General features: G+C 45.5%; 2 protein-coding genes across 2 annotated transcripts; one reads left to right on the top strand and one right to left on the bottom strand.

Annotated features, from left to right (window-relative positions):
• Positions 1-144: 144 nt before the first annotated feature.
• fbxl13 (F-box and leucine-rich repeat protein 13) lies at positions 145-27,829 on the top strand. The gene is made up of 23 exons (XM_072709315.1): positions 145-280; positions 512-618; positions 1,431-1,488; positions 1,697-1,764; positions 2,179-2,336; positions 3,051-3,160; positions 3,354-3,502; positions 4,101-4,137; positions 7,667-7,762; positions 7,923-8,058; positions 17,475-17,527; positions 17,653-17,753; positions 18,736-18,865; positions 20,837-20,935; positions 22,241-22,361; positions 22,866-22,881; positions 23,000-23,215; positions 23,912-24,031; positions 24,165-24,291; positions 24,877-24,960; positions 25,318-25,452; positions 26,093-26,256; positions 26,728-27,829. The coding sequence occupies exons 1-23, from the start codon at positions 170-172 to the stop codon at positions 26,924-26,926; spliced, it is 2,595 nt and encodes an 864-aa protein (XP_072565416.1). The 5' UTR covers positions 145-169; the 3' UTR covers positions 26,927-27,829.
• lrrc17 (leucine rich repeat containing 17) lies at positions 6,161-19,146 on the bottom strand. Its single transcript, XM_023810425.2, has 4 exons — positions 18,806-19,146; positions 15,643-16,468; positions 10,116-10,271; positions 6,161-9,067 (listed from the first exon to the last, which is right to left on the bottom strand). The coding sequence occupies exons 2-4, from the start codon at positions 16,382-16,384 to the stop codon at positions 8,607-8,609; spliced, it is 1,359 nt and encodes a 452-aa protein (XP_023666193.1). The 5' UTR covers positions 16,385-16,468; positions 18,806-19,146; the 3' UTR covers positions 6,161-8,606.
• Positions 27,830-27,859: the final 30 nt, after the last annotated feature.

Genomic DNA, 27,859 nt, shown 5'->3' with positions numbered 1-27,859 from the left:
TGACTAATAACAAAGTTTTTAAAGAGCTTAGACTCAGAAATATTACAATAAAATGAAATATCAAACTGAGCCGTCGACGTGGAATTTCGTCAGGACGGGTTTCCTGGTTGAGTCGGTTACTTAGTTACTGTAAACCATTTTCAATGGCGTGAGCGCAGAGGGGATAGTTATGATAAATTGGTTTAATTTTAGTCAGAGTTTTAAGATGTCGTCGATAAAAACCAGCGAAGCGGTCCCCTCAGGCTCCGCAATCAAGTACTCGCTTGCCGAGGTCTATCAGGTAAGGGTGTGGATAAGATTTTATCTGGGTCTGAAGATGGTGACATTCAACCGTATAAGCTACTGGCGCTTAGCCAGTGCATGTTAAGAACAAAACAATGAGGTAACTCAAATGCCTGTGTTTTAAAGTCACCAATAGTGCATAGTACATAGGTGCTCTAGCTAGTTAGGTGGACATTCTGCGTCCTGGAACTTATCGTTTATTATTTGTCTCATTTTATTTTCTTAACAGGCGTTGCTAAGCGGATGTGTTTCCTGTCCTGAAAGCCTAGTAATGTTTCTTGAAGAGAAAATAATGAAGATTAGGGGAAATGGGATTCATGGGAATGAAAGTGACTGGTTTGTATTGGCCAGCTGTGACATTTTATATAAATGTGTCATGACTCGTTATTATGCCTAGTTCATGCCTGACGGTGCATCCTCCTGTTTGCATGTCAAAGGAGGAGCAGGTTCGGCCTCTGTGTTGCCTTTTTTCCAAACCATGTCTCCCCGAGATGGTCTTGTAGGGACCACGCTACAGACAGCAACACAGACCGCCTTCTGTTTCATTGAAAGGCGGAGCCACATCTTGCAGGTGGTCATACATTTTTTCACCTGGAAATCCCCTATAATACCTCAGAAACAAACAAAAAAAATGTTTGATCTCTAATCAGCACCAGACAATTTAATGTGCCACCATTCTCTGAAATTGAATAATTTTCAGAAATATAGTACACCAGAAAAGTGTTCAATGCTGAAAGAAACAGGCAATTTTGTTGGAAGATGGAGCACGCCAGGACTGGATTATTTTTTTCTCTTTTATTTAATGAGGTTCTTGTATTTGTATAGAGCACAATGGGATTGCAATTCTATTACTTCCTGAGAGCTGCTGATGCATTTTAAATTAGTAGTTCTGGCCTTAAATTGCTTAGGTGAGTGTGCCTTACTTTCAGAAACAGGAGTTCCTCGAAAAACACAAAATACAACTTCCATCTTGAAAATGCAGCGTTCCTTGACGTGAAAATATATTAAGTCATGAATCGTAATTTGTACTGTGCAATTTCTGTCATTATTGTCGTTTAGACCAATGGCTTTGGGAACTGGGATTAATGCAATTACACAGCCCACAATTGTGCCGAGTTCTTAGGATGAAAAATATCTGTTTGTTGCAGGGCTCTTCCTGTGTGTTCCATTCAGAAGATGTCTGTGGGATCTCCTTGTGGAAGCCAGGTATGGTCAGCTAATGGTCAGCATGGTGAATCTACTTCATCGGCAAGTGTTCTTCAACTGTTTAGACAGGACAGCTGGCTGCTAGACCCAGTCCTTCCATTGTCCAGGCCCTGTATTAAATCCTGATGTCGTCCCACATCCTGGGTCCCATTTAGCAGACTGTGTTTAGTGGAGGTAAGTAGCATAACAGCATTTTCATTTGCGCCAGGTCCTGTCACCCTTGTTTGAGAAGGCGCACTCGTGGTGCCGAAAACGATTAACTAAAATGTACTTCAAGTAAGTGCTTTTCCATTGTTGTTCCTTAAGCACGGATATATAAATAATGGTAATGTTCCATTACTTTCGTTATTTAAATGATTTTCAAAGACTAAGAGATAAGATAAGTATATTCTGGATTGTGGAGTATAACATCAGGCAAAAGTTTAATTTGGAAGATTTACGGTTTGCAGCGGGGAGACTGACAGTGAAGATGAGTTCAGTAATGGCTAGTTTCTTAAAACACCTTAAACTGCATGATGCTACTGTTACAAAGTGCTAAATAAGGTCACAGGTTCTCGTTGCTGCAGGTAAGTGTAGTTGTAACTGTTTCAGTCCATGCAGTCAAGTGTCTGAAACTGCTGCTGCATGTGAGTTGAGGGCTATTATCTCACTGTGCCCCTGCCCTATGAATAAATGATGCTCCCCTGTAAGTAGAGCTTGGAGGGGGTACGTTTCCACAAAGAGAGAGACAGCAGCGGAGCGGGCACTGAAGATGAGCGCCGCAGCGGAGCGACACTCTCAGAGAGTCCTGCGGACCGCGATGCGCGGATGGGCCGCCTGGCTGCAGGCCCGCCGGCGGAGGCAGCAAGGTGGGCCCCTACCCGCGGGTGGCACTCTCCGGGTGACACATAGGAGCGGTGGCCAGACAGCCGCACGCCATCTGAGAGGAGCGTAATCAGTGGGACGTCCTGTGGGTGGCCGGTTAAACCTCCCTGGAACTCATCCAGATGTTCCACAGCTGTCTGCTTTTTTAATGTGTTTGTCGATCTTCAAAGGCTTCGATTGAATAGAATCACATGATAGCGTTATTTTTATTTTATATTTTTGGGGAAGTTCTTAAATGTAATATTTGCTTCTGATGCGTAGATAGTGAAACCATGTGGTAAATTCCCTGTTCTGTTGCTGTCATATTTATACTGATGAGTCTGGTTTGTTTTTAAATGTTCAGATGTTAAGATTATGTTTTGACTCATGAAATTTTTATGTAAATATGTTTTGTTGGTTGTGCAATATGCTTTGGATTGGCTTTTCTGAAATCCCTTTAAGGTCACAAGCTATGAAGCATAAAGTTATGCTCTTGAAGGTATAGAAGCCTTGAAACAATACTTTACCTTTTCTTTTCTTCTTGTTTTTTGAGTTGCATGAAACGTGAGTGAGTGTGTGGTGTCTCACCCGAGGTGTACGCTGCCAAACTCTCGATCCACAACCAGTTGTCATGATAGCGTATGGATTTTTACAAATGATGGCTGCAGCTTCTGGGTTAGATTGACCTTTTGTAATTTTATTATTGTTTTATATCATAGAAGCAGTCAGAAAACTGAGAAGAGTCTGGAATTCTGTTCACTGCAGAGCGGTGTTCCAAGCTTGGCAGCGTGTCGCACAGGAATTAAGGAAGACAAAGGAATATTTCGAGGTGCTTTAATTAATTTTAGATTAACTGGAAAACATGATTTTAATTAGCTTTTATATTGCCAATTAATCTGTGGCAACACACAGTAATGTAGACACTATTCCTGAATACCACCTGCATAGTAATTCAATCATTCCATCAAGATTACGTGTAGCGAACAAGTATTTCATTAGTGTAATTAGTCCTCTTATCTCAGTTGCTTGCATGTTCTCGGGCATGTTTTTGGTTGACCTGTCCATGGATGGGTAAAAGCTGGACACAGGACTCTGCGAGAAGAGAGACCGCAGCTGCGGGGTCCCCCACATGGACAGGAAAGACGTCGTGTCCACACTACCTTGGAAACTTGCACTGAAGGTACAGCCAACCCACTGGATCACTGGCGTTAATGATGTTATTAAACGTCAGGGAGAAATCCATAGCAAGTCTTGTGAATGACCATTCCAGTAGAAGCAATTCATTTTAAAACATAGTGGAAGTATTGACTCAACCATAGTCAATAGTAAGACATCTATTAAGATCAAAATACAGAGTAACAAAAGAAAATGCAGCTGAATGAGATAACAGTCACGCCACTTTAAGATTAAGATTAAGATGCACTTTATTGATCCCAGGGGGATATTCTGGTGCAAACAGCAGCAAGAACATAGTGCACAGGCAAACACACATATGGTGCCAAGCAGACAAGGTGCAAAGACAGTACACAGTGCAAGCAAAGTAAACAGATATAAATACTATCTGGTACACAAATAAAATAACCTGAAAAACACAATATTCAGGATATTTTGTTTGTGTACTGTGTACTTCATTAAATCCAACTAAGGGTTCCCCCCAGACCTAAAGATTCCCTTTGCTCTTGATGCATTACGTCCACCGTTTACTGTTGTACTCTAAAACTATCACATTAACATGTATGGTGCTGTAACCACACTGCAAAAACAACCAGGTGTCCACTGCATGTACAAGATGTTTACCAGACGCAGGTAACCTTGTTAGCCAGGTGTCCACTGCATGTACGAGATGTTTACCAGACGCAGGTAACCTTGTTAGCCAGGTGTCCACTGCATGTACGAGATGTTTACCAGACGCAGGTAACCTTGTTAGCCAGGTGTCCACTGCATGTACGAGATGTTTACCAGACGCAGGTAACCTTGTTAGCCAGGTGTCCACTGCATGTACGAGATGTTTACCAGACGCAGGTAACCTTGTTAGCCAGGTGTCCACTGCATGTACGAGATGTTTACCAGACGCAGGTAACCTTGTTAGCCAGGTGTCCACTGCATGTACGAGATGTTTACCAGACGCAGATAACCTTGTTAGCCAGGTGTCCACTGCATGTACGAGATGTTTACCAGATGCAGGTAACCTTGTTAGCCAGGTGTCCACTGCATGTACGAGATGTTTACCAGACGCAGGTAACCTTGTTAGCCAGGTGTCCACTGCATGTACAAGATGTTTACCAGACGCAGGTAACCTTGTTAGCCAGGTGTCCACTGCATGTACGAGATGTTTACCAGACGCAGGTAACCTTGTTAGCCAGGTGTCCACTGCATGTACGAGATGTTTACCAGACGCAGGTAACCTTGTTAGCCAGGTGTCCACTGCATGTACAAGATGTTTACCAGATGCAGGTAACCTTGTTAGCCAGGTGTCCACTGCATGTACGAGATGTTTACCAGATGCAGGTAACCTTGTTAGCCAGGACAAAGGGTGTCTCAGGTCTTTCTCTAGTTATTATTATTATTATATTCAGCCCACATCTCATCCAGATTCCCTTTCACTAGGATACATTGTCTATAGAAGAAGACTGCAGTGTCCCTTCACACACTTCTGTGATCTGGGCCCAAGACGTGTTTCCTAACCTTTGGCCTGTTTCTAATGGATAAATGTTAAGCTCCGGGGACACTTTGCATCATTATGAATAACCACAAAGTTTGTCCAGTATAAGTTTCCAAGTCTGAGATCATCGATATAAATTTTTATATAGTGTTCATTTGGGAATAGTGGCAACCATACTGTGTAGCTTTCTGCCAATACCATTCATATGACAGGAATGTTGAACTGATGCTTTCTGTGTCCTCGCTCGGCGAGGGGTCAACATAATTTACTCACCCAGCTGTGGTTTCAGTCGATTCTCTGATCTGACGTCCTTTGAGAGTCCCTGTTGTGCATGGAGACAAGAGCAGAAGTTCCCCAGTGATCTTTTTTTAATCTTAAAAGACCTGGGATCGAACAATGCACCTACTCAAGCTGTGTGGCTACATGGTGCATCTGCTGAACTGCAATGGAGTTAAAGTCAGGTATCTCTAATATGGGGTTAGCAATGAGAGTAATATTACAGAATGAAAATGGCCATCATCTGCTATTAACTGTTCTGTGTTTTTTTGTTTCCTTTTTGTTGTGGTAACAATGGCTTTTACATATTTTGCCAGATGTTCTGCTGCTTCACTATGGATAACCTCAATAGAAACTCTCCCAGGGAAGAGAACAGAACATTATGGTGGATCTGTTAACTAGTCAAATACTTCCATAGCTGCTTCCATAACCTCACCTCCCACTTTACTAACTAATCATGGGAGGTTCAACTTCTGCATTGATCGGTTTTATGTAAATGTTTGTGTAAATGCATCTAATCTGAGCCATAAAAGTGAAAAAAGATGAGACATCCTTCAGCCACCAATGTTTTGTGCTTTTTCTTTCCTGTAAAAGTTTGTCTATTTTCTATCCAACTGCTTGCCCAGTCCATGGACTGGTTTAATAAATTTGTTCTTACTTTGTAATAGCCATCCATCCATCCATCCATCCATCTTACAACTGTTTATCTAGTGTAGGGGGCTGCAGCCTATCCCCAACAGCAAATCTGTCTTATGCCCTACTGTGTAATATATCACATCTTTAATTTCATGTTCACTTTTGCAATGTAATACTCTATAAACATTCTCCTGTAAACGTGTGACTATATATGGGAAAGGATTTGGGAGATTGAGAATTCCTTGACCAGGAATGTAATTTTAGGGTTTTTTTATTAGCGTGTGCAGGAATGGCAAACCATGAGAAACGTGACATTGTATTTTATTGTAGATCTCTGCATTTTGAGGCAATGTAGGGTGATTGACAAGACAGTCACAACACGAAAAGGAAGATCTAAAATATGTTGGGGGGGGGGAAAAATCTACAAAATATTCATTATTGTTCAGTAAGCGGAACAGAAAAAACCAAGTGTGGATACAGGACTTGTTGCACAGTCCTCAGGCCTGACTTACTGCTGTGGAACAAAACAGAACAGTTTATATCAAAAGCCATGAAAATAGGAGAACAAATCAATACAGAGAACTGTGTACCTGAACCTCCCACCGGGGATGGACATTAAAAGGACGTGAGAGTTGAGGTTCTCGAGTGCTAGGGCCAGCAGATTTGTTGACTTGCATTGTAATTAGTCCCGAGACACGGCTCTGTTACTCGCACAAAGGCCTTTCATCGCTTTTCATGTCATTGTCCGGTGGCGACGCGTTCGCTCTAAACCAGCGTTTCATTCGGCTGCTGGCGTTTGAATAAAAGCTTCTTTGGGTGCGTGGGATTCCGTGCGCGTCGCACACCACGGCGCCTGGGCTCAGGGAGGGGGCCACTGGTAGGAGCCGCAGCTGTCCGTAAGCACGACAGCACTCAGAGGCTGATTTCATGTCCTTGGGGGGGGGGGGGGGAATCTGAGAAATCATTCCTAATGGTGTCTGTTTAAAATTTCTGTATATTCTGTTCCTTAACATAATTTTCATACAAATGATCCACACATGGCAACACATCGATCAAAAATATTTAGCAAATTCACAGGATGTAAAATTTTAAAGGGAGAGTATATATAGTCAAATATAATATTTAACTATGTGGTCAGACTAATGGGTAGCAGTGTTGCTTCACACCCTCTGTGTTGGGTGTAGAGTTGCAGAATTCTGCCGACACTCTTGTGACATCTGTATGTTCTACTTCTGTCGTGCAGGATTTCTCCATGTGTGTCTGTTTCCTCTCACAGTCCAAAGACATGCAGTTGTGTGAAGTGGCATCTCTGAAATTGCCTGTGGTGTGTGTTTGTGTCGTGGGATGGATTGCCATCCCCTGCCTTGAAACTTGTGATTTCTGCTAAAATCCTCAGGTTCACCACAACCCTGTCCTAGATGGAAGTGGTTAGGAAATGCATACTGACACAGTGGATGTGCTGTAGATGTCCACATATTGATGCTGGTGGTCATAATCTGGTCTAAATGCAGTTTAGAACAACAACCTAAAGTTGACTGCGGTCTAGAGCAGTGTTTCCCAGTCCAGTCCTCAGGGACCCACAGACAGTCCACGTTTTTGCTCTCTTCCAGCTCCCAGTAGAGAGCTAGGAAGGAGCAAAATGTGGACTATCAGGCAGGGAGCTCAGAGGGAGCGAAAACATGGACCGACTGTGGGTTCCCGAGGACCGGACCGGGAAACACTGGTCTAGAGCAAAGTAGTGAACCTGTGTCCTGTGCATAGATCCTCCAATACCTGCCTGTGGGAGACCTTCTCAGGTGTGCCCAGGTGAGCCACTCATGGAAGGTCATCACCCAGATGTCCTCTCTCTGGGGCAAGGTCAGTTCCTGATTCCTGATCTTTTCATTGTGATATGTCCACCTGTCATTATAACTCAAACATGATGAGAGTGTTACGCTGTTTCCCTTGTTCCACTTTCCCCCCTTTGTTAGAGACTGGTACGTTTTATTTTATCTCTCTGCTTCCCCTTTTCTCTCAGATCAACTTCTCCATGGAAAAAGATCACGTCAAGGACAGTGTGGTCGTGCGAATCCTGCAGCGGTATCGGCCCTTTGTGGTCCATCTGAACATGCGAGGTTGTAGCGCCCTCCAGTGGCCCAGTTTCGAGTGCACTGGTAAGCACTGCAGTTCCAAGCTTCGCTGTAGTTTTTCCAGCATGTGTTTCTGCTCAGAAATAGTCCGGTTGGCCAAACTGTTCTTTCCCTGCCCAATAAATCCTGTGCTGGTGCTGTGACATACAGTTTGCCATCTGAAGTAAATCTCCAGACACCACAATATTACTTCTGTAATGGTTAGATGTTACAGTGTGTTTCAGCACTTTTCCCTCTTTATCTTTGACTCCGCACCCTTATTAAACATTGATGGTCTTTATTAAAGCAGTGAACCTTGTCAGGTCGGCAGTTAAGTTTTTTTTTCTTATTCCATGTTTTCAATCGCTTTCATACATTTGCTAAGTAGCCGTTTGAGTGGCACAGCAAACTTCCTCAGTTTATTGACAGAAAAAGGATGAAACCACACAGACCCTTAAACGATTTAAAATTGGGATACAAGGAAGTAGTTTAAAACCAAAAAAATGCTAGGGTACAAAAATGGAAAAGACTTTGTCATGGGACTCAGGCCAAATTCGAATATCCTGCAAAAAAGGGCAGTTCTGTAAAAGCTGTCAGTTTTGTCTCTTGGTTTTAACTCTGACAGTGTTGTATCTCTTTGAGTCTCTCAAAGACCTTGGCAGCTGGTCTTTGGAGTATTGACCGATTCTACCCATGACTTCTAGTGCATTGGGTTCCTGGTTGCTGGTGTTTTGGGTGCCGGGGTCCAGCGCCATGTTTTGGCCCGGCACTCTGTCCATGGGGCAGTCCCCATTGTAGGTCCTGACGTACTCCTGCACTGACCACCCGGCAAACTCAGCCGGGGAGTGGCAGATAAGACCAGAGTGCTGAACGCCAGGGTGCAGCTTCAGCCAGTAGAGCAGGTAGTGGATATTGTAGTCACACACCCATGGGTTGCCTCCCAGCGCCAGCCTTCGAATGAAGTATAGGTCCTCCAGGACACCATATTGGATATAGTGCAGGCTGTTGTTGGACAGGTCCAGCTCCCGGAGATACAGGAGGCCAGCAAAGGCAGCTGTCAGGTGAACAAAGGATAGATACCTGTCACCTCTATAGTCCGTGTGGTGCCCATTTCCATTAGATGTGGCTTTGGATGATCTGAAGTGAGGGTATGTACTTTAATATGAATTTAGGCCCCTCCGCCCAGCACTCCCCCCACATTATTAAGGAATCTTTAGTTGTGACGGCCAAATGAAGCTTCATGAACCATTCTCTGTGTTTTCTGACCCCACTAGATGGTGCTCTTGGTTTACTTTGAGGCATGCTTGGTGCCCTTTATTGAACAGAAAGCACCATCTAGTGGTGTCAGAAAATACAACAAATGGTTCATGAAGCCTCATTTGGCCATTGCTAGTTTTTAGGTGTAGTATTGTGAGAAGTCATTGAGAAAATCCCTTGTACCTGCCATCCTTCTTCTAGCCAAACTGTCCATCACCCCACAAAAAAAAGTAATGGCCCTTGTGGATGAATAGCAAGTTTTTTTCATCTTGGCTCAATGTAGCTTAGAGTTTAAATGTTTCTCTCTGTTTTTCTCTATAGCCAACTAGCAACTCCAGGACAATACTGAAAGCATTAAGCTGTCCATTTTCTTGGGTATCTGCCATAATATGCAGAAGTCAGTTGTTGAAATATCTTAAAAAGTCATAAATACATTACTACATACAGTAATGCAGTTTATTTGTCTAGTTCTGGTAAATGGAAATGTTTGTCTACATTTTTCAACCACGGGACAGATCTGAGCGTGGCCTGGAGTATAAAAACTTTAAAATGTGATCTGATGTCCCTTGACATCCGAGTTTTTTTTATGTAATGGAATTCCCCTTGTATGCCTCCCTCCTTGGATTTTGACAGGATGTAGAACATTATCAAATCTGCAGTGCTCATGTCCTGTTTAATATTTGGAAGGGTTTCTGTCTGAAAGCACTTAATGCCCCTGTGGTTATGGATGCTGTGGTTTGTGTAAGGTCCTGGTGCCCCAGGTTTTACATAACTTAGTATATATTTATTAATCAAGTTTATATAAATATTCCGTCATACCCATACATACCTGCACAAACACTCACCTGTTTCAACAAGCTCCAGGCCGTTGTTGCTGAGGTTCAGTGATTTCAAATCCTTGGAGTCCAAAAACATCTTAGCCCTGAGATGTTTGATGTTGTTTTTAGACAAGTCGATATTAACATAGTATGGTGGAAGGTCTGCTGGAACGTTTGTCAGCTCTGCGGGGGGTGGGGGGTGAGGAAGGGTGGGGGGGTCAGTACCTCGCACAGACAGACGGATCTGGTAGCATGTTCTGGGGCTGCAGCAGTAAAGTAACAGCCAGTGTAACCATTCTCCCAGCTGGCGCTCAATGGGATTTTCCTTGTGTGACTCGGAAGGGCTGGAATAGCTGAGGAATTCCCACATGCTCGAAGCACATGTGAAATCAGATTGTAGCTGCACTTTTAAAAGTATTTCCAAGAGCTTTCTCAGACATCTGTGATAAACATAGAATACATTGTTGAATGCTCTCGTCAAGTGTAATAAATTCGATTTTAATACTGATCACTAGTAAAATTTTAAAAAGCATCCTAAAATAAAAAGCTAATAACGTAAAGGTTTAAATGTTCACTTTGTTTTATTAGTATTATCTTCCATATGTTCCTGTTTATTTATTCCGTCCATCCATTTTCTGATTGTTTATCCTGGTCATTGGGTAAGGATTTTTTTTTCACTGAAACAAATTTTACATCGTAAAAAAAGCACAGGGATTGTTCTTAGGAATAATATAACTATTGCCATCCATCCATCCATCCATTTTCCATACTTGTCCTATGCAGGGTCACGGGGGTTGAAGTACTGTATAGATTTTGCAAAACAAATAACTCAGGTAACACTTTACATGGGATGGACAAGTAACCTGGTAACTTAATCAAGTACAAATCATGAACAAATATAAGAACTGCATGAAATACATGAATGGTTATGAATGATGAATGAACATGGAATCAATATGTACAGTAACTAACACTTAGTTTTTGGTTAATTAATACAGACGCTCCTCTACTTCCGATTGAAATACGTTCCGAACGGCCGTTCGTAACTTAAAATATTCGTAAGTCGTTATTCAACATCATTTTAAGGGTATACGCAAGTACAGAGAATTAGGATGCTGGGAGTTCGCACGCTACGCTGCTGCGCGGCGGGAGTAGCGGCCTGAAGTCGTACTAGGAGGAATTGGCGCACAGAATAAAAAATTGATGTTGCGGACAGGAAATGGGAGCCCAATGAACATGATTTGGACTTGCAGCCCTCTTCGTTCGTATTTCTGAAAGTTCTTAAATTGAAAGTTCATAAGTAGAGGAGCGTCTGTATATTAAGAGTGTACTACTAGGTAATTTGTGCCCCCTTAGGTAAAGTGTTACCGTAATTCTTATAGTACACTACCTTATGTATTACAAAATGTGCCGTGAAATCTTTTGGTGATCAGCCATGATATCTATTGACTGCGACACAGTTTGGAATCTTCATGGATCCTGCCAGGCTGTCTGTCACATGACAGCATATGGCAGCAGGATTGACCAGCATTCTGACTGTTGCGTCTATAGGAACGGAAGTGTTTTGGGATGTTCAAGCTGCAAATGCACTCGTGTGCTGTCTGACCCTATGCAACACATGCAGTGCGCATTACTGAGTCTCCGGATGGAGAAATGCTTTCCATTTCTGCTCTCGTGGCTGCGTCTTGGCCACGGCTGTTTTTACATTTGCTTTTTATCCTGGGAGAAGTAAGGAAGTGAGCAATCGGAGGCTCAGACTGACATATAGCCCTGATGTGTGCGGCAGATTGCGTTACAGAAAGCTGGTGTTTCACTGGCTCTGCGGTTGCTGCATAGGCATTTTTGGGGGGGGGGGTGTTGGTTGGTGAACGCACCCCCAGTTATATTAGAACTTGCCCATGGTGGTGTGTGGATTCTGGTTGCTCAGCAGCTTCTCAGAGGGAGGGAACGTGCTGGACGGATATTATGCTTAAATAAACTCTCAGCCTATAATTAAGATTTTTTTCGCAAAGGAGGACCTCATTTTTTCTCAACCCGCACCCCCCCTCATCCCCTTTTCCTTTCCTTTTCTTCTTCACTCCCCTTGGCAAAAAGTCCCAGGATCATGAAGGAGAACTGCATACCCAGGGGTCCAAAGCCACTGCATACCCAGGGGTCCAAAGCCACTGCATACCCAGGGGTCTAAAGCTACTGCATACCCGGGGGTCCAAAGCCACTGCATACCCAGGGGTCCAAAGCTACTGCATACCCAGGGGTCCAAAGCCAGTCTGGCTGTGCGATTTTTACAGTTTCACAGAGATGGAAAATAATAAAAGAAGCGTCCCTCGTATGTGACCGCAGGCCATAACTCCTGACTGTTTGCTGACATTGACTGTGAACCAGGGTGCCTGAGCGACTGGCGGTAAGGTAGGATGACAAACAGCATTCCCTGGGGAGCTGCGGGTCATCGCTCTCTCACCACTCCTCTTATCATACATGCTCAGAAGCTCCTGCGGCTCAACAAGTAGAATTTTGCACTAATAATGTAAAGGTCGTGGGTTCAAATCCCAGGGAACACACACAAATTGTAACCCTTCCCTGTGTTGTAAGGTGCCTTGGATAAATGAGTAGATTGTAAACATCTCTAGAAGTTTCTCCCACTTAAAATTTATATGTGACAACAGTGTCTGTTTCCCACGCTTCTCGTGGGGACATGCATTCTGAGTGAAAGTAGCAACAACCCATGTTGTTACTGTCACTGGAGTCCGTCACCAGAGGTACATTTCCAGATGATCCCTTGAACAAACCTCTTTGTTGTCTTTCTTATCTACTAATAACCACTTGACAGCCTTATTCTGATTAGGAGCGGCGCCATTCTTTCACACGACCAGAACACGTCCCATTTTAGGTTCCCTGAAAGTCAGCATTACCGCTATGCCTTATGCGATTGCTAGTTCTGCTGCACCCTGAAGCCGCCTGATATTTCTGCACATCATCTCAGAAGTAAAGACTGACAGGGGAGCAGTGACTGTTTCACCCATTACAGCTGCAGCGAAAGCTGAAAGCCACTAAGGTTTCCGTCTAAAGTTTTGGGTTTCTTCCGAACATCACACAGATTTCCGTGGTCACTATGGTAATATCTGCTGCACTTTTGCAGACGTGCTTGATCTGCCTTTGTCCTGTTGAGAGTTTGTGAGAAGGAGATGTGTTCCAAAAGCCACAGGATGTTCCTTGCCGCATCTGTGAGCAGTAAAACTGGCACGGGTCTTTTACGCTATCACCATATACTATAATGTTGCTTGCTGTGTATGCCGTTACTTGTTGTTAATGTTACATGTTTTTGTGCAAATTACAAGGGGCTGAGTATTATTTGGCTGACACTATTGTCCAAGGTGACATACAGTTGAGAAAACAGGGTGAGTCCTGGAAGCAATTAGGGGTTAAGTGCCTTGCTAGAGGGTCCAACGATGAAATCACTCTACTGACCCTGGGGTTTGAACCAGCAGCCTTCTCATCATAGCGTCCTTACCCACTTAGCCACTTTTCCCAGTGTCACTGGTAGCAGCAAGGCTGGTGACCAGTGCTGCGCATAGCCCCAGCTCTTCCCCCCACCCCCTGTTAGTGGTGGAGGGTGAAGGCATCCATCACTTCTCGTCAATGTGGAAACCAGAGACAAAACTGGCAGAGGCTAAAGGTAAAGGCCCTAACAGTCACCTGTTAGCTGCCAAAACCACAACCGGCTGAGAGCCAGTACAGGCAATACAGGCTGATGCAATCGATGTATTTGCTCAGCAGATTCAATGACCACGGCAGCATTTAGCCATGAGTGTGGAAACAGTCCAAGATTTTTATTCTCTAGTTGTGTTCGGTGAGAAGCTGCTGTTTCTGAAATTACAGCTGCACTGGTTTTTATGTGTGCTAGCATATATTTATGGCTGAGACATGCATGATAAATTGCAGATGACGGCTAGGTAGATAGACCTGATAGACTCCCCAGATAGGACTGGAGGAACACGGTGCATTTGTCTGTTTTCCTATGTGAGGTTGTGTACGTCTTGGGTCTGCCTAGATTAAGCGACTCTGCTTACTCAGCTCGGCTCTGAACCCTCCAGTTCCCCAGCTCTGTATAAAGCTGTCACACAGGCTGGCCACAGCAGAAGACCGGCACCCCCTTGTAAAGTTTCATGTTAAGAAGCAGCAGCCACCTCCTGTGCTTGTGAGTGCAAGTTAGAGATTGATGAAGGTTCCTGTGGGAATGAGCTGTTACTGAAAAAGCAGCACAAGTGAGCATCCAGGGCTGGGGCTGCTCACATTCCTTATCACTTGTTTATTTTTCATTATGTACACATTCCCACATGTACAGGACCCCACTCATACACATCAGCTGTGCCTGTTGGCCAGGGGAGCCCAGCAGAAATCCGCACTGTGCCTGGCTGAGTGTGTCTGGCTAAGAGTACCATGCGAGAGTGCCATGCTGAGCGTGCCATGCTGAGTGTTCCATGCTGAGTAAACCATGCTGAGTGTGCCTGGCTGAGAGTACCATGCGAGAGTGCCGTGCTGAGTAAACCATGCTGAGCGTGCCTGGCTGAGTATACCATGCTGAGTGTGCCGTGCTGAGAGTACCATGCGAGAGTGCCATGCTGAGTAAACCATGCTGAGTGTGCCCGGCAGAGAGTACCATGCTGAGTGTGCCATGCAGAGTATACCATGCTGAGTATACCTGGCTGAGTGTGCCCGGCAGAGAGTACCATGCTGAGTGTGCCATGCAGAGTATACCATGCTGAGTATACCTGGCTGAGTGTGCCCGGCTGAGAGTACCATGCTGAGAGTACCATGCTGAGTGTGCCCGGCTGAGAGTACCATGCTGAGAGTACCATGCTGAGTGTGCCCGGCAGAGAGTACCATGCTGAGTGTGCCATGCAGAGTATACCATGCTGAGTATACCTGGCTGAGTGTGCCCGGCTGAGAGTACCATGCTGAGAGTACCATGCTGAGTGTGCCCGGCAGAGAGTACCATGCTGAGTGTGCCATGCAGAGTATACCATGCTGAGTATACCTGGCTGAGTGTGCCCGGCTGAGAGTACCATGCTGAGAGTACCATGCTGAGTGTGCCCGGCTGAGAGTACCATGCTGAGTGTGCCCGGCTGAGTGTGCCAGAGCACTACAGACCTGTGGATTCCCATGTACCCACTAAGCATCCTGTCCTTGACTCTCTTCTATATGAAGCACCTCAGTTGTCTGAGGACCCAATGGGGTCTCATAATTACCCATGATTTAATATTTTTTATCACCAATTCAAGAGCAAATTTCCAGAATTCACTCAGTCCATTTTTTGTTGTTTTTGAGGTGAGACCGCCAATGACCTTATGTCAGGTGTTACAGTATGAGGAACCAAAAACTCACTCAGTCCTCATAATCCAACCAATATATTTCATTACATTTGTCCCATAATCCCCAGAAATGTTCTGGTAAACATGTGAGTTTTGGATATCTGCTGTTCGATTACTTCTTTTAAGGCCACAGGGTTTATTAAATTTCTGATATTGATCAATCAAAGATAAGCAGTAGTGCTCACCTCCGTCACGGCAGTCCAGCAGCGACATGTAGGTTTTGCATGCGGTGCTGGTGTAGGTGCGCTGTACGCTGCCTGTGGTCTTCGTGCCCGGTCCCTCCGGCTCCTGCAGGGCATTATCCTCTAGTGATGGACACAGCTGCTCTGGCTTCACCCTCTTGAGCCTGTGGCCCCTGAGCGTGTGTGGCTCCGCGCATTCGGCATAGTTCCCTAGGTTACGTTTGCCGGGCACTTGCAGGGTCCTGACCAGGCTGTCAAGTTGGCAGCGGCAATCCCAGGGGTTGTCATAGAGACGCAGATAGGCAAGGAGAGGCAGCGGCAACAGTGTCTCCTCGTCGAGGTCACGCAGGCCATTGTGCTGCAGCAGCAGCGTGGTGAGATGGGCAAGTCCGGCAAAGGCCCGGCGCGACACCTGGCTCAGCTCGTTCTGCTGCAGGTCCAGGCTCCTCAGGTTGGGGAAGTGGGCAAAGGCATCGTTCGGAAGGACGTGGATCTGGTTGCGGGCCAGGAGCAGGTGGTGTACATCGCTGTGCTGGCCAGCCGGTACCGCGCTCAGCCTCCGCTCTTGGCAATCCAGGTACCGCTCCCCAGCCTCTGTGTACTCCACGCACTCCTGGGCAAAGCGTTTGGCGGTGCCCTGCCGCGCCCTGCCACGAGCCTTGGCTCGCCCCGCTCCGCGCCGGGCACCCCCAACGACGGGGGACCCCCAGAGCAGGAGCACCAACAAGGCCACAGTCATGCGCATCCTCCGGCCGGCCGGGGCAGCCAGGGGCGGGGTGAGTGGGCCCAAGGCGGGCACCTTCGAAGGCTGGTTATCGCTGTGGCGTCCCTGCATGGTGCGACAGAGAGAGATAATACCAGGGTGGCAGGCTATGAACCTCCAGCTTCCTACAAAGTACCCGGGTGCCCTGTAAGCGGCGCGTATCTGTGATTAATCTGGAAGGACTCTTCTCCATCAAAGCTTGGCACATTCATACGGTTGTGCATCTGGGCTGGTTCAGTTTATTGGTCATTAGCGGCGCTGAGCACAGCAGTGACTTTATGGATTCATGCCACGAGCTTAACTAAACTCTAGACTGTTCCTTCCTGCTAGACTGAGACCCCCAGGCTGCCTCCATTCTGCTCCAGAGTTAACCTGTAATCGGAACAACTGTTACTGCTCGTTGCTCAGCAAGCTTTGTTGCCAGGGTACTCTTGTTTGCATGTCTAAATGCACAATGAGGCTATTTGTTAATAGGATAATACCTGCTGAATCATAATTACCGTCCTTGCAGATTGCGCATTGATTATAGCATTGCATCACGTACAGTAATTAGGTGGCGACAGCTAAGCTGTGATGCAGGCTGTTGACATCTGGGGGTTTTGAGCCACTTGCCTGTTATTATTTTGTCTTCTGTGATGTCACCGTGATTTCAAAACTGGCAGCTGAGTCCTGGTGAGCATGAGCTGACTCAGAGTTGGGATTGTAGATCATCACTTAAAAAAACATGCTAGACATTGCTTTCATCCAACGGGAGGCTCGTGGGGCCTGCAGCTCCAAACTTTGGCCCATATTACACAGCTGCTTTTTTCAATCTGAGCTGCGGCAGCAATTCTGGCACCTGGGCTCTGAACCTGTAGTGTTGTGGTTCACTTCATTAACTTCCGTGCCACCTGCAGCTGGGATGAATGCATCCCGGTCTTAACCTCACCCAAGGCCTCCTCTAGGGGTCCCAACCCGTCACAGGAGGGGCCTAGGAATGAGCACCTCCCCGATCGTAGGCGGTGCTGAACAGCCCCGCGTCCTGTTCGGCCGGGGAGTTTCTTAAGCTCTTTGCTTTTGTCTCCTTCTGCAGCCAAATGCAGGAACCTGCTGGAGCTCAATATATCTGAGTGCAAAACTGTAAATGTAAGTGATGCAACCATCTAAGTATTTAGAGACATTTTGGTGCACCACTTTTATTTCTTTTGTCAGACTGCATTGTTCCGCTTTTGCTAACCAAAATTATTCTTTTTTTATTTTAATTAAAACAGGATGAAACTGTGAGGGTGATTGTAGGGGGCTGCCCCACTCTGCTCTACTTGAATTTGTCCCACACTGCTGTGACTAATACCACCATTAGAAATCTTTCAAGGTAATTTTTGTCCAAAAGTAACTGATCTTTTGCATTTTAAGTGGTTTCAGAGATATGTCCACGTACATGAAATGTTCGCTGTTTAATTCGCGAAATGCATTTTCAAACACGTTACAGATAAAGTCTGAATGGGTAAGTGGCTGTTTTCTGCACCTGGCAGACACGGGTGAGGGTGCAGGTGGCATAGCTGAGAGATGTGCCGTTTGAACATCATCATCTTGAAACATCATCCATGACAGACGCAATTTACCCGGCAGGGGGTCAGTGGGAAGAATTTTTGTAAGCCCCAGAGAGGTGATTTCATCAGCACATGTAAAAAACAGGGAATTTCTGCAAGACTTAGTAAGAGCACAGCCTCTACCAGCAGAACCCAAAGTAATATGACCGTAGGATTACCCAGCATCCAGAATGCCCCCCGGCTTTCTCTGCGTCTGGAAAAAAAGCACCCCCCCAGATTCCACAGCCTTCATCAGAAAGACCTTGCACAGCCCCCGCGCGTAATTAAAACCATTTGCGCTCTGTGAGTGAGAGGGAGATAGGTCAGGAACACAGAGCATTTCCATTCATCATTCCTCTCCAGAGTGAATAACGTGAAAACCCGATTTAGAGAACTGTTAGGATGTGGGGGGGGGGGGTCAGACAGTCTAAGAGTCTAAGTCTTTAGCATTTACTTCCACCCCTCCTCCACGTCGCTTTATGTTTTGCCTGCTTCAGACTCACAATGGCACTTAACACTAACTGAGCAAATGCACTTTGCTTTAAAAAAAAAAAATCCCATAATTCTGTTAATGCTTTGTTAGACCCTGAAGCCCACAGCGCAAAGCAGGACTGTGACATTTAGGTGGCATCCCTGCAATTCTTCAGCTGTAAGATGCCATTCGTGCTGTGTCGAGGTGCCATGCATCTGTCCAACAAGTCAAAAACAAAAAAAACATGTTGGAGAAGTTGAGCACACCTGTGACCTGTGACCTGTGCTGTCTAGGTGCTGTCTGAGTCTGCAGTACCTGAGCCTGGCTTACTGCAGAAGCTTCACGGACAGAGGCTTACAGTACCTGACCACAGGGAAGGGCTGCCACAGGCTCGTCCACCTGGACCTCTCGGGCTGCACTCAGGTGGGTCCCGCGCCGTGCCGCTCCGCACCCCGCCCTGTCCTGTCATGAGCAAGGAGCCAGCGTCTAGAGGAGAGAGAGCAGCTTGCTGCCTGCCACGGACACTGTGGGGCTGGGGGGCTGCGCTGATCTTAAGTTACACGCTCGTTCTCTCTCTCTGCCTCTCTCACTCGCTCTCTCTCCCTCAGTCTCTCTCTCTCTGCCCTTGTCCTTTTCTGTCTCCCTCTCTTCCTCTATTTCTGCTCCTCCTGTCTCACTCTTTTTCTGTCTCATTTCTTCTCTGATTCCTCCCGTCTTTGTCTCACTGTCTCTCTCTCTCTCTCTCCACCTCGCCCTACCCTCCCTCCCCCAAAGCAAGCTGTCCCACATTCGCCCCCCTCCAGCTGTGGCTGCTTTCAGGCCCCTGGCTACCCAGTCCCACAGTCTGGCTTGCAGGGAGTGCGTCATTGTTAATCACTAGCCACACAAGCTACTGGCCAGACTTTGTTGCTGAGGTAACCAAACTGGGGTGGGTGGGTGGGGGGGGGGATGCTTATAAATAAATACGGCCACGTGGAAATGCTAGTACCTACGTTAAAGCCCCTTGGACCTGAACTACAAGCGAACTCAGGGGTATAGAGCGTTTTTTTCCCCAAAAAGATTTAATTGTTTTTGTTCACAGAAAAGTCCTGTTGATCATGTAAAAATCCTCATCACCTAAAAATGATCCTCATCCACTTAATTAAAAATATAAAAATAGTTGCATCCACAGACTTTGGATCAAGCTCTCCTTTTACAGATGAAGCTGCAATGCCCTGCTATTATAAAAAAAAACAGGCAAAATATTGTTTTGATTGTTAAAAAATATTGACGATAATATAATAGTTAGGCTCCAGCCCCCTAACCCAGACCCTGACCAGGATAAGCGGTTAGAAGATAGATGGATCAATGGAAAATATGTTTTAATAAAACATATTTTACTTCAGGGTTTATACTGATGGGTGTGTGTGCTGCACTGTCTGAACATGTGTCTGTGCTGAAAACAATATCCCATCTGTCCTAATTTGCAGTCAGTCTATGATTGTCATCCACTGCTCCAGAATAAGATCTCTAATGTTATATTTGATACTTGCGAAAGATTGATGCAGGCTGCTGAACATTATTAGCACAGAAAAATCTGTCCTGAAATCGGTGAGGAATTAGGAATGTGTGTGTGCTGTCCTGTATAAATGTATAACATGTATGCAACGTGTATGCAAATATGACTCAAGGCCTAGAGCTTGAATTATTTATGGCAGCCTATAAACAAAATAATCGATCCATATAAATCACTACACTGCAGTTATCTATTAAATAAACCATGCCCAAGTATAATTGAACAGCTTAGGGCGGTTAGCGTGGAATTAGACATTTCATTTATAGATTTTTCAAGGCATCTATACTTCTACATAACTGCACAGTGGTCTTGAACGTCCTTGTAATTGATTAATTAATCCTGAGCGTCTGTTTTCACAATAATGAACCAAAATCAGAAGGGTTTCTATCACCAGGGGAAAAACCGGGTTGCTGTCCAAGTTAAATAAGCTTCTTTTAAACAATCAGTAAGTCCATTTTTCATCAGCATGTACTGCAGCACGATAAGGTTGGAAATGATCAGTCATGGGAAGATCTCCAGCCAGACCTGTTCTCAGTGTTTGTTTTTAGCAGAGGTGGCGATTTCAGGTCCAGAGAGTACAAATTCAGACCAAGATTTTGTTTCAACCAAGCAGTTGAGTACTCTGTGACTGTGACTCTTTATACTCAACTAGTTGGTTGAAACAAAATCTTGGTCTCAATTTGTACTCTCTGGACCTGAAATCGCCACCTCTTGTTTTTACCATCTGTCCAGTCATGAGGCATTTGAAGTGAAGATGAGCACTAGCACATTGGAGGGATTCATTGCCATTGCCGTTTTCAGGACCCGCCTCCATAGCAAACATCTCTCTTCTCCCGCAGATCTCGGTGGACGGATTCAGGGACGTAGCCGTTGGGTGTAGCCAGCTGCAGCACGTCGAGCTCAATGACATGCCGACTATCGTGGACAAATGCGTGCTGGTTGGTGGATTTTGCATCTTGCCAGACGTATTTAGCAAAATATGATTTTAGATGCTTACACGGCAGGACGGAGCTCCAGTCAGAAGTACAGCGGAACTTTCATTTCGGGGACCGAAACTGCAGTTTAATTACTAAACAGCTTCCCTTGGTATGAGATGTGTTTATGAAGAAGCCCGTTAGCATCTGCTATTTCAGATAGCACCTCCGAAGGTCTGGTTTGCAGTACTTGTGTCCTTTCCTGGGCCCCTGGTTGTACCATCTTTTGCTGTGGAATTTTATGCAATTTCTCCACTGTGATCAGCAGTACCCAAGGCCATGATATTGTTTAACGTGCATGTGTCAGCCATGCCCTGGGACGGAGTGTTCCTTCCAGCAGTGTGGGGCAGCAGGTGGTGTGGTGATTGAGGACATGAATTTGCAATCTGACCAGTACCCGTAAGCAAAACTGAAATTGCGCCAGTAAAACACCCAGCTGCATAAATACTTGAGTCACTATTAAATGTAAATGAAATGTAAAGATACATCCTTAAAAGTCAGACAGGAAGCCCTTCAGGAAACATCAGTCATTTTCATTGGTACCAAACATGAATGACTCAGGATGAATGTGTGGCAGTCTGTGATTTGGCAGGAAGGAGTACAGATAAAATGTGGGTGATTTTTTCCCCCCTTTATTGTTTTTGCCTGTGTTCCATTTGTAAGCTTTGTTATGCAAGAATCCTTTGTAGGGCTCTAAGTGGCACATTTATCTGATGATTTTACCCAAAGCAACTTACAGTAGAGGGGTTACGATTTATCTGTACTCTCTGGGATTTGAGCCCCTGACATTTCCACTGTTAGTGCAACGCTATATTTGTTGAGCTACAGGTGTTTTTGCTACAGATGGGACAGACAGATCCCACACCCCCGCCTCTGCTTGAAAATGGCCCGCAGCCCATTGTGAGACCAGCTAAATCATAAATACAATTTATAATATAATATTATTAAAAACGCCATTTATGAATTGAAACACAAAGACAAAATAAAAATTGAAATCGGATTTTGTTACCTTTGCAGGTAACACATCGTGATTAGATTTTTAGGGCACGTCAGGAAAAAAGAAACAAATCTGTTATGTAACAGATTTAAAAACTATGTTTATGACAGAAATTCTAGATCTTCTCAGAATTCCCTGACACTTACATACTAGGCGTTGCATCTGCATCAGGCACCAAATACTGATGTCGACGTTAATAAACACACTGTGAAGAATGATGCAGGATGGCTACGAGGAGAGGAGCTGCTTAATCGCGGGGTCCCTCTTTGCAGGTCATGGTCTCCAGGTGCTCTTCTCTGAACGCAATCTCCTTCCTAGACACGCCCCACCTGTCCGACATCGCCTTTAAGGCCATCGCTGAAGGGTGCCGGCTGCAGTGGATCAGGATTGAAGGTCAGCATCAGGCCAATCAGGGGTGGATAGTTCAGATCCAGAAAACCAGTTGAGTATAAAGAGTCGCAGTCAAAGAGTATTCAGCTAGTTGGTTGAAACAAAATCTTGGTCTGGATTTTTATTTTCTGGACCTGAACTATCCACTTAACTATCCAGATGTCTGAACTATGCCAATGGCATCTGCTCTTAGTGTGGTACACGGGCCAGTGGTCTGACATCATATATATTCTCTGGGACTAGGGAGCTCCCCATATAGGAAGCTTCATAGGTGAAACAGGGACCACAGGGGTATCAGTAAACTAATAAGCACAGTGACATAAAAACTGGGTTGATTTAATTGGGCCCAGGCCCTCCATTGACCAATCTACGGAACCTCTGCAGGAGGCTAATTTAGGGTTGTGATGACAAGTTGCTGAGCATGGAATCTATCGTGGGAACATGGTTCACAATGCATCAGATAGGACTCTGAGCATGTCTAAACACACGCTCTATCACATTTCACAGTCCATCTCTTTGCAGGGTACAGCTGCTCTCCAGTTGCAATCATGAGAGTGCAGTATGTGTGAGAAAGCCTCCTCTGATATTAGCGATTCACTTTGATCTGAGCATGACTCCACTGAGACCCGACTGGTTTTCAGCTGTCGAGATGTACGGCATGAACCGCCTTTGTATCTGTCCCCCAAACCCTTAGCTAATAGTCAAATGACGGACATCAGTTGGAGACATCTCACTAGGAACTGCCCCAGCCTCAGATTCATCCAGGTGGTGGACTGCCCACAACTCTCTGATGCCAGCATGAGATCCATAAGCTCTCTGAAGAACTTGACCTCACTCAGTGTTGCAGACTGCAGGAGGTACGAATCCGGACCCTCAGTATCTCTTGAAAAGCCGATAATGAAGAAAACAAATAAAGATCAGGGTGAGAAAAAAATACATTTAGACATTTTTCTTCAAAAAGTAGTGGAACTTATTTTCAAGTTTATTTTGTACACATTCTTGGAAGTCTAGTTACGCTGAATACTTTTTTGGAACAAGAAACCACTAAGTGCTAGTTTAAAAACCATTGAGAGATGTGTGTAACTAAAGAGGCGGGTGAACTTGCCAGGCCGTTAAAGCCCTTGGAAAGACTAAGTGAAATTTTTACTTAAGTTTCTAAATTGCTTTAAATGTTCCTTTAGTGGTGCGTAATCCTTACAGCTGCTGCATTCAGCTATGCGACCTACATGGCACAGAATGGTCAACTCTAATCATGTGGCACTCAATCGCTCCAGAGTAATAGCACGGACATTTTTGTCCAGTTATGGGAAAAAATGTCACGTCACTTGATGTCACATCATTTCCCATGAAGCATCAGACATCGCTCTATAGGACACAGAAATTGTCTTTTAATTCAATATCATAAAATCGGGTAATTGTTTAGTGTAAAACATTATAGGGTAAGATGGAAAAAATGTCAGAATATTGTAGTAGGGGGCATTTTGCAGTTGTACTGGGAGACGTTGAGCCAAGGCTGGTTAAGGCTGCTTCCCGTTGACGGTGTCTCACCGCAGGATGAGTGACGTGGGCCTGAGGTACTTGCTGGAAGGCCCCTCTGGACCTAAGCTGTGCCGCTTGAACCTGAGCGGCTGCGGCCGTGTTGGAGACATGTCCCTAGTGAGGCTGGCACAGCGGTGTGTACGTCCATCGCGCTCAATGGCGAGGATGCAAACTTTATGAGTGTCTGTTAAGATAATGTAATAATAATAATGAACCTCAAAGCTGGAAGAGGGCTACGCTCATCTGGATGTGTGCATCATTCTGCAGGTGCTCCAGCCTGAGACACCTGGATCTCTCCTACTGCGAGCGCCTGACAGATACAGGGCTGGAGTGCTTGGGACTCTTGTCCTCCCTTGTGTCCCTGGATCTCACTGGAACCAACATCCAGGACCAGGTATCCCAGCTTCCTATCACCGCCTTTCCCCACACAGCAGACTTGCCCACTTGCTTGCTGAACCCATAAAAGCAGGTGGCAGTGCAGGTGATGTGGTGCTGAACCCATAAAAGCAGGTGACAGTGCTGGTGATGTGGTGCTGAACCCATAAAAGCAGGTGACAGTGCTGGTGATGTGGTGCTGAACCCATAAAAGCAGGTGGCAGTGCAGGTGATGTGGGTTCCCTGCCGTTCCTGACACCTGTCAGATGCTCCGTTGGCTGTTAGTGTTTTGTAAGCATTTAATGTTGATGTTTCCAGTGAGGCACTATTACCTGCACATGAGCCAAAGGCTGTCTCTCCCACGGTTCTGGCACGGAAAACAGCACTGATCTCCCCCTAGTACTGGCTGTCGTTCAGTGCTTTTAATCTACTGACAGGCCTATTCCAAGGATGACGATTCGGTTTAATTAGCTAGTAATGCGAAACGTCAGTGTCAGCGTGTGCTGGAAAGTGCTCAGTAAAGGGCCTCAGCTGAGCTCATGCATGACATAGGCTGTTATCTACGGTTTAACGATAATGGTGCTTAAATGCATCTTCCCTAAAGGGTCTGGCATCCCTTTGCAGCATTGCGGCCCTGAGGAATCTGAGTGTGTCTAAATGCCCCTGGATCACAGACGCTGGGATAGAGGTAATGCAGAGCATCACCCGTGGTCATCGCTGTCAACTAGGGAAGCTTCGCTTCTGTTCACATTATCCGCTTTGAAATAACCCAACGCACTGCCTGAACACAATGATAACCTCCTGCGTTCAGGCAGCCCGCATGCTGAGACAGGTCACATCACGAAACACCAAATGCATGGTTTTCCCACCACTGTGACAGAGAAGGGGTAACTCCCATGTAATCCCAGCACCCAGCGCTACTCAGGACAGGACTGCACCTGAGAGTGGAGGTCCCCCTATTGGTGAGGGCAGGGAAGAGCTGACTAGAACAGAAGGCTTGCCTTGAATTGGGGTGACCACCCCGATTCTGCTCCCCTTGCCACAGAAACTGTGTGAAGAAGCGAGGGACCTGGAGAGTTTGGACCTGTCCCACTGCCTCGTGCTGTCCAATCAGACAGTCAAGGCGCTGTGCTGCTCCTGTTGCAACCTCCTCATCCTGCGTGTACGCGGGTGCCCTAAAGTAAGCACTTCAGCTCACGGATTGTATTTTTTTCCCTGAGTCTACCATGAGAACAGTGATTTTGTGATTTAATACATTCCCACAGCCACAATTACCGTCTGACAAAAAGCCATAAAAATGTGACTCTACTGAAGGGATTCTGCTGATTACACAAAAGTGCTGATGATGTACCGATTCCAGGAATAACCCCTAAGAGACGGGGGGGGGGGGGGGCCTTCCCCGTCACTGGAAAGTCTGAGACCCAAGAATTACATTATACCTTCGCTTGATGAAGTTCAGCAGACCAGTATTTTATGCTTTAGCACCAGAGTTGAGGCCATTCCAGAATGCATTCATCAATACCAGTACAAATCAGCAAATGGAAATAGAGTTGGAATTTAAATCTCCCTGAAATTCAAATTCAATTCCAGTTCTGTTCCCCATAGTTTTCTTTGCAATCCCAACTCAAATTCCATTTCCTGATTTGAATTGGAATTGATGAATGCATTCCGGAATGGCCCCTACCCCATTAAACACATTTATATGGCTTATATTTTGCTAAAATAGACCTGTAGTTGTTCCATTAATAAGTCTGAGTTACCTGATTGCTGCGCCGCCTCCTGAAGTTTAGCTCCAGTGTCGTCTCTCGTTCCTGGGCCAGATGACGGACATGGCGATCCAGTACGTGACAGGGGTGAGTCACTACCTCCGCGAGCTAGACGTGAGCGGCTGCGTCCATCTCACTGAGCGCACGCCCAAGCTGCTACAGCGCAGCTGCCAACAACTGGCCTGCATCTCCATGCTCTACTGTACCGGCATCCCCAAGTAAGGCCTCCTACAAGCCTGTGTGACACGCAACGGGTACACTGACACCTCAAAGACAACTAATGTCTCTAAAGAGCCCATAGACTGTTTGTGTGGGTTTTTACATAGTGGGGATCAAATGGCCCCATAATGTGATAAAAACCTGTTATTTTGACCTTGTGGGACCATTTTTTTCTGTCCCCACTCACTTTCTGGATCAAACTCAATTTTATAAAAATCTGAGACAAAAGTCTTTTATTTTGTTTGGTTACTTATGGTTAAGGTTAAAGCTGGGTAGGGCTTAAGATTGTTATTGTTGGGGTTAGGGTTTTTAGCATAGGAATTAATGGACAGTCCCAACAAAGATATGAATACAAAAGTAACTCTGTGTGTGTTGGAATGGCATCCAGACCCTCTGCAACCCTGACCTGGATAAGAGGCTGAGTGGGTGGATGGATGGATCCCCCTTGACTATGCCCACATCCCCCACAGGCAGGCCGCGCTGCTCCTGCGGCCGCGTGCACAGCGCTGGGAGCACAGCCAGGACAGCGTGCCCCCCTGGTACGGCTACAGCAGCGAGGGGCGGCTGCTGCGGCCCATGAAGATGGAGGCCCAGTGTGAGGGGCAGCAGGACACAGAGACGGACAGAGAGCAGCACTGTGCACACAGCCGTCATGGTGACCACAGCTAAGCCCACAGCTGCCTACTGAGGACCTGGGTAAGACGATTCTGCTTGATGCCTTTAGTTGACTGCAAAGGAAGTTTTCCAAAGCTCCAGGTCACTCAACAACATAAAATAAAAGAAACTTGCAATGATTTTTAATCACAGTCCTAATTGCTGTTTGGTTTAATGTCCATATTTCAAAGTAAATCATAAGAGAAAACAAGATGCATCTATTCATGACTTTATATTTAAACTAGGGCTGTCAAAATTAACGGGTTAACGCGGATTAATCCATCACCATGATTAATCTGATTAAAATTTTTAACGCAATTAACCCATGTGCAGCGCAGAATGATTCAAAATCACTGAAATGTCTCTGTCAACCCATTTCGGGTAGTTTTAGTTTGTTCCATTTCCCCTCGGAACTTGTATTCCGAGTCGGATTCCGGAGTTTTGAAGCCGGAAGTGACTACATGCGCTCCCGTTTCTCGGAGATCCGAGAAATATCTCGGAGCAGCACAGAGGATCCCGAGTTCAGAATCCAAGATGGCTGCGCCCTTTATCAACAGAAGGGAAAGTTGTAGTTTTATCCTGTTTAAGCACTACTTCTCATTTGTGGCTCATTAAATCGGTCGCACACGCTATACCGTCCAACTTATCTGTGGATGTGTTGCTATGGAGTTTTATATGTAAAGCACCGCACGTAATGTGTTATCAACTGATATTGCTAACAATGGTAATTAACCAGGCTAGAATTGGACTTCATGATTAGTTGGATTATTTGTCGGATTTATGGTAGTTCGTGCTAATTGTAAGCGAACGAAGATAAAGACCATTTAAACTGAGGTACCTTAAATCCGACAAGTTGTCCGGCTAAGCAAAAAAATCTTGCTTTTTGATATGGGTACATGGTATTGCACTTCTGTGGCAGATGGAATGCATCTGACTCATGTTCAAGAT

Source organism: Paramormyrops kingsleyae, chromosome 3, assembly GCF_048594095.1.
Source record: "Paramormyrops kingsleyae isolate MSU_618 chromosome 3, PKINGS_0.4, whole genome shotgun sequence".
In the NCBI taxonomy this organism is placed as follows: Eukaryota; Metazoa; Chordata; class Actinopteri; order Osteoglossiformes; family Mormyridae; genus Paramormyrops; species Paramormyrops kingsleyae.
Note: the sequence above shows the minus strand (reverse complement) of the source record. Positions and strands in the feature narration are given on the sequence as shown.